At 36.9% G+C, this 7,112-nt stretch overlaps 1 protein-coding gene across 1 annotated transcript; it reads left to right on the top strand.

Moving 5' to 3' along the window:
• The first annotated feature begins 1,655 nt into the window (after positions 1-1,655).
• Positions 1,656-5,935, top strand: LOC124637784 (splicing factor 3B subunit 4). The gene is made up of 6 exons (XM_047174436.1): positions 1,656-1,778; positions 2,064-2,147; positions 2,586-2,683; positions 3,363-3,539; positions 3,903-4,087; positions 5,459-5,935. Exons 1-6 carry the CDS (start codon positions 1,745-1,747, stop codon positions 5,907-5,909), a joined length of 1,029 nt encoding a protein of 342 aa, XP_047030392.1. The 5' UTR covers positions 1,656-1,744; the 3' UTR covers positions 5,910-5,935.
• The last annotated feature ends 1,177 nt before the right edge of the window (positions 5,936-7,112 follow it).

The following is a 7,112-nucleotide window of genomic DNA, read 5'->3' as shown; positions in this document are numbered from 1 at the left end:
TTAAATTTATTATAGGGATCATGGAAAATGTCAAAATTGTCCGAGCTCCCGCACAAAGAGTTATATTCACTGCAAATTCGTGCCATAGGCGAGCGTTTACCAACATTGGTTCTGTAAAATGGAATGTGGAATGGTTTGGTGATTGGGTATCGCGGTATTCTGGTGGGAACAGCAAGTTTAATGTGATGAACTAATTCGCTACAATCTGTCTTTCCATTAATGAGTTTGTGTAAGAATTGAATGTCATGAATTTTGCGACGATTATGGAGAGTATTCATTTTAAAGAAATTTAGTCTTTGATAGTATGGGACCCTATGTGAAATTCCGGACGAGATATACGCCAGATGTCTGGTAAACGCTCGTTGGATACTCTCAATCCTCTGAGATTGCACAGCATATATGGGACTCCACACTTCAGAAGCAAATTCCAGATGACTTTGTACAAGACTATAATATAATATTTTTTTTGTCCGTATAAGACGAAACTCTTTGGTATTTCTTTTTATGAATCCTAACATCCGAGCTCCTTTTTTTGCTGCCGCGTTAATATGTGAGGAAAAGGTTAATTTACTGTCTATAATAACACCCAGATCTCTAATTTCATTGACTTCTTGCAATATTGTTCCGTCAATATTGTAATTCGAGTGTATAGGAGCTCTTCTTTTTGTGTACTTGATGTGGTAACATTTAGATGCGTTGAGAGTCATTGAATTTTTTTGACACCAGTCTCGAATTCGGTCAAGGTCTTTTTGAATAAGATCAACATCGGATGTAGAATTTACTTCTCGATATATCTAATAATAATCGATAATAATCGATTTTGTTTGTTAATATAAAATTATTTATGCAATATTAATTAGAGAAAAGTATGAGGAAAATATTAGACACTTTAAAAAAAGATATAATAGGCGAATAAATTAAATACGGTTTAAAAAAGCACAAATATCAAATTTCATCTAAAAAGACCTGGTGTCAGTATTCCAAGTAACTTAACAAAACCGATCATAATAATATCAATATGGCGGTTTTTTGCATTCCGCATACACGCGTAAATAAAAAGTAATATATAATAATTATTTGTTTTCCTTCGACCTTTTACTATATTAACGATGACATTTTCTATTAGGGTAAGTAGCACCATGTAACTATAACGATAACCAATGTTATAGTTATATGGTGCTACTTACCCTAATAGAAAATGTTATGAATATGATGCATAATCATAATATTTTTATAGCTATAGCTATGTAGGTAGTTCGGGGCCAATTTAGAGAAAGATGGCGCATTGTCAAATTGGGTTGCAAGAATAACACGTGAGTGGGCTCTCTTTTCCCTATATATTACTTTACTCTTTGACATACACTAACATAATAAACCAATTCTGCAATTTTTGACACCAATCTATAAGGCGGTCCCTAGACGGTAAATAAAATTACTGTTTTGTGAGATTACATAATGACGCAAAAATTATTTTATATTGAAGATTATACCCAAGAAGCTTGAAGGTTGCTCTAATCATAACCATTATAATGTGCAAGCTACTTCTTTACTTGTTTTTCAACTTAAATGAAAATACTGCAGAATTGATATTGAAAAATCCCACAGATACAAAAGTAGTCATTGAGGCAATCGAGAATATCATGGCCTATTTTATTGCTATCTGTTTCAGTTCAGTCCTTAATTCAAACTCATTCAAAATGCTGTCATTCTGCTGCCTGTCATTGACCGATGCTTGTCAATAAAAATGGCAGCGGGACCAATTGCCGAAAGGAATCAAGGTATTTAACGATTAGTTTGCTTCCTATCCTTAAATAACTATCGCATAAACCTTACCATATCGATAATTTAGTGTTACATAGTTTATGCCTCTTTCGTTTTACCAACTTAAATAGTCGAAACATTTTGAGGTTATGCTTCGCATCTTTTGAGTTCGTTTATTATTTACTATCGTTAATTTCTATGTGGTATTAATTTCTAGAAGTCAAAAAATGCTTCGTTTTTCACGAATACACAAATTTATAGTGGTTATTGTCAGATTAAACCTGTTTTATTGTGTTTTGCAGATGCCACAATATACGTTGGCGGTCTTGACGATAGAGTTACGGAGAGCTTGCTGTGGGAGCTGTTCGTTCAAGCTGGACCCGTCGGTACGTTTATAAACACTTTATTAACACTTCCTGTTAAATAAAAAAAGGAGTTTTTGAGGAATGTTATCTATATAGTTATTACATTGTTTCAATGTTTATTTATTACAATACCTAATGTATACAATCACATAACTAGGTCACTCAATTGTGATAAAATTTATACCTACTTTCATTTTCATCATCATCATCATCATCTCAGCCATAGGACGTCCACTGCTGAACATAGGCCTCCCCCTTAGATCTCCACAGATACCTGTTGGAGGCGACCTGCATCCAGCATCTTTCGTTTTATACACCCATTACTAAATTTACAAATATTCCCCCTTTAAAATCTTTAGATTACCTTTATATTATATATTGGAAGAGTACCATAGTAAGCTATGATTATAATTAAACTGAAAACTTAAAATTATTAAACTCATTATTATCTTATTTCAGTGAACGTCCACATGCCAAAGGACAGAGTGACACAAACTCATCAAGGATATGGATTTGTTGAGTTCATGGGCGAGGAGGATGCTGATTATGCTATAAAGGTATACCATACTTACATAACTTTCCTGTAGTTGCCTAGTTACCACAATAAGTAAATATTCAACGATACTGCCCATTGTGTAACAGACTTCAAATTTTTTTGTTTTGTTCTTGTTGATTTTTTATTGCTGTGCATAATCTATATAAATAAAAATGAATTGTTGTTCGTTAGTCTGATTAAAACTCGAGAACGGCTGGGCCGATTGAGCTGATTTTGGTTTTAAAATGTTTGTCGTAGTCCAGGGTAGGTCTAAACGGTGAGCAAATAAGGAAAAGGCGGTACGAAGTTCGCCGGGTCAGCTAGTAAAGAATATATCTGTCTATCTCAACAGAAAATCAATATCTTTTGGCAAAGCAGAAAATGTTCACTTTAATTTTAGAATCACACAATCATAAGAGTCAAAGTTATTAGCCATTTAACTTTTACCAATAACTGAAACATGTTATCACATTGCTGATTTGACGTATGGGCGGCAAGTATTCGGCTGGTTATTTTATAGTTAAATGGTGCAACTGGATTTAAGAATAGCAGACACAATTGACATTAATATTGGTACAAGTAGATCTATATGACTTCAAATGTTTGTGTTTTCTGACTAGTCACAAAAAAGGAAACCCCATTTTCTTCACTAACTTGTCTTTTCTCTACTATGTAATCAAGTTATAATCCTTTCTTTTAAGGTAATGAATATGATAAAACTATATGGTAAACCAGTAAGAGTGAATAAGGCATCAGCTCACCAAAAGAACTTGGATGTGGGAGCCAATGTGTTCATCGGTAATCTGGACCCAGAAGTGGATGAAAAGCTTCTGTATGACACATTCTCTGCTTTTGGTGTTATATTACAAACACCTAAGGTAAGTTATTTATAATTTTTGTTTCAGATAACTAAATCTAATCTAAACAAAACAAATCTTTAAAACTGAATTTTAAGCTCAGGCCTCATAAAGTAGCCCATAATCAGTAGCTCCTAAATCTTGTAAATGCAATGTGAATACTATGTCCAATAGTTATCCACACAAATCCATTGAAAACAACTGTGTCAATATGAATTCTCTGTGTGAATGTGGGTGTATGTGTGAATGAGCCCTCAAGTCTACAGTTTCAATCAAAAACCAAACAAAAAATGTTTTACTTCCTTGGTACTTAAAGCATATGTAGAGAGGTAAACTCATAGTACACAGAAACATTACATTAATACTTGTTAAAATGTGTTTCAGGTCATGAGAGACCCGGAGACTGGCAACTCAAAGGCGTTTGCATTTATAAACTTCGCGTCCTTCGAGGCATCCGACGCGGCGATAGAAGCAATGAACAACCAGTATCTCTGTAATAGACCGATATCTGTGTCTTATGCGTTCAAGAAGGATGTCAAGGGAGAGAGGCACGGATCTGCTGCGGAAAGGTATGTTACTTTAATAGTAGACTGTAGTTATGTATTGTGAAAAAATATGTATGTCTGCTTTGGATTCAAGAATATGAACACTATTGTTAAGTCAGTAAGGGCCATTTCAGGGACAAGTTATTTTTTTATTTAAAACTTTATTTTCGGGCATCAATGGCTCATAGATAAACGCCTTAAAAACTAACATATAAATGCTATATGTATATAAAATCTGTTAGTAAATAAAAACTTAAATGTAAAGGTAGAATTCCGTGGGTCGCGGCTGCGCGCGGCCGACGACTGTCGTAGTAGTCGTTGACAATAGTCAACCTATGAAAATGTATGGCGCCGCTGCCGAGGCTCGCGCGTCCAGCGCTTAATAACATCTATAGAATCTTAGTAAAACCAGAATTGAATTGTTTTTTATTTAGTCGGCAAAACTTCCTTTTGTTTTCATAATGGTGCTCCCACATTGCCGTTATAAAATGTTTGTAAACATTTTATAACACCAAAACATTTACAAACAAATGTTAACAATTGTTGCACTTTGTTAGAAACTGTTACATGTTATAAGTGCTCCTACATTGATGGAAAATGTTTAAACATTTTATAACATCTAGTATTGGCTCGCAGTTTGGTTTCGCCTTCTGAGGGCTGAGGACGCCCTTATAAAATGTTTACAAACAAAAGATAACACATGTTTTATTTTGTTATAATTTATTTTGTTATAAAATGTTTACTAACATAACTAAACATTTTCTAACATGAAAATTTATTTGTGATTAAATGTTTGCTAACAAATGTTTACTAACGTTATTAAACATTTTCTAACGGCAATGTGGGAGCACCATTACAACACAAATGCTGTTGAATCAGTATTTGGTAGTATCCTTCTTCATTTCTACTTTTTAAAGATAGTGTCGATTGGTAATCTATTTTCATTATACAGCCACAGCAGCACGTCATCCTCCTCTTCTTCAAGGATATCAATTAGCACTTCGACTAGAGGGAACGGACGAACAAAATCTACTAATTTCAAGACAATGCCGCGCGCGGCTTACGAAATTCGTCGGCCGCGCGTGACTGTCGCGGGCCTCGGCAGCGGTGCCATACATTTTCATAGGTTGACTATTGTCGCGCGCGACCGACGACTGTCGTAAGCCGCGCGCGGCTACGACAGCCGCTATCCACGGAATTCTACCTTAAACATCAGTTTTCTAAAACAACTGAGTACTTTGAAAATTGTTGTTGTCTGTGACCTTGGGTCTAAGTTGATTATGACGATTTATGTCCAACTCGTGTAGTTGTATGGCAAGCTGTATACCTTTATATGTATAATAGTTAAAACTTCCACACTTGCAACAACTTTTTAAATTATTATTTCTTTTACAGGTTACTGGCCGCCCAGAACCCACTATCCCACGCGGACCGGCCACATCAACTGTTCGCGGACGCTCCACCAACTATGATGGGCCCAGTACTGATGGCGCCGCCACCACCTCCCGCGCCGTCCCCAATGCCTCCACAAGGACCTCCTATGAACGCTCGACCACCACCCCCACTGCCGATGTCTGCGCCACCACCACCACCATCATCCATGCCACCACCAGGCCCGCCACCCCCACCAGGACCTCCTCCCCCTCCGCCACCATTCCACCACTTCCCACCACCTCCCTTCGGACCCCCAGGCTTCGGACCACCACCACCACCAGGAGCAAGACCCCCGCCACCATGGAGACCACCACCCCCATCCTTCAGACCCCAGTTCCCGCCAAGAGGACCTCCCCCGTTTGGACATCCTCCGTTCCCGCCACACCCGCCTGAACCAAATTATAATTATTAAGTGTAATTAAATAGATTAATTTTCAATGACTGTTTTGTATTTTCTTCCTTTTGGAATGACAAATATGAAGAAAATAAATATATTTTCAAATAATGTAACAACTACATTTGAATTTTTATCCTTTCAAGTAGTGTAAGATGGCTTAAGAAAGTCGTTAAGGTCGCCAGACTTAACACGCAAGTGTGCAGGTGTGGTGACTGTGTTTGACTTCTTAGAACTACCCAAATCCCAGTGTCTTCATAATATGCCCAACGGTCATAGTGATATAGCTAGACATTGACAGGTATAGTTCGAAAGGAATCGTGGATCCTGAGTTTCGAACTCGTAGGGTCCTATCGAGATCGTTATAATGTTGTGTTCATTCTCTTATAAAGTCTAGTCTGCGAGTAACAGCTAAGCGGAGCGCCAAGTGTAAAAAATTGAAAAAAAAAATATTATCGAGGAATTACTTACAATATGACAGATTTATAAGCTAGTAATACCTATATACTTATGTAAAAATAGGTGCCTAAATACACTATTTATATTACCTACCTACATCCAGCAACAAATTAGCAGCCGATCCAAGCAACGCAGCTCCCATTAAAAATATTGTATTTCTAAATTCAAATTCAACATCACTTGAACAAACAAAAGCGGACTGCGAAATCGAATGCACTCACTGCAATAGCTCGAAATAATTGCTTCAGTGCCGGACCCTCAGACAATACAAAATGCTTTGCGAATACAATTTTTAAATCCGACAAGTTTCTGCAAACGTCCAGTTGTTGCTAGCATCCAATAAGTATATGTCATATCCATATGACTACCTACCTATCTATGTACCTGTATGCATGGCTCCCATATGCAATGCCTCGATATTTCGCTATTACCGGACCTATCGTGCAGTCTCTTCGATATTTCCGACGACAAATGAAGTTTTCAGCAGAATAAATAATGTAGGTATCCTTTTCAGTGGAACGTGGACTCGTCTCAGTACTCGCCTTACGGTCCGTTGGGTTTTCAATTAGTGTGTTTTGTTAGTAGTAAAATAGAATATAAATAGTTACTTTGCCCATCTGCTTGTGTGGTTCGAGTGTGAGTTTTCTTTGCATACTCACTCCTTCTCTTTTCATTTGCTAGGAAAAATCTCAAGTCATAATAATTTGAACTAACGGAAAATCCTAATGGATCTCCGTCTGGAGTGGGCAAATTACCTACTCT

This window comes from Helicoverpa zea, chromosome 16 (genome assembly GCF_022581195.2).
Source record: "Helicoverpa zea isolate HzStark_Cry1AcR chromosome 16, ilHelZeax1.1, whole genome shotgun sequence".
NCBI classification, from domain to species: domain Eukaryota; kingdom Metazoa; phylum Arthropoda; class Insecta; order Lepidoptera; family Noctuidae; genus Helicoverpa; species Helicoverpa zea.
The sequence above is the reverse complement of the archived record's forward strand: the minus strand, read 5'-3'. Positions and strand labels throughout refer to the sequence as shown.

What these genes read in the sequence shown, in the direction of transcription:
- LOC124637784 (XM_047174436.1), top strand. Translation starts at nt 1,745, where the DNA reads ATGGCAGCGGGACCAATTGCCGAAAGGAATCAAG. An exon ending in AATTGCCGAAAGGAATCAAG is followed by an intron (nt 1,779 to 2,063) that starts GTATTTAACGAT and finishes TGTGTTTTGCAG; the next exon opens with ATGCCACAATATACGTTGGC. An exon ending in CACGGATCTGCTGCGGAAAG is followed by an intron (nt 4,088 to 5,458) that starts GTATGTTACTTT and finishes TTTCTTTTACAG; the next exon opens with GTTACTGGCCGCCCAGAACC.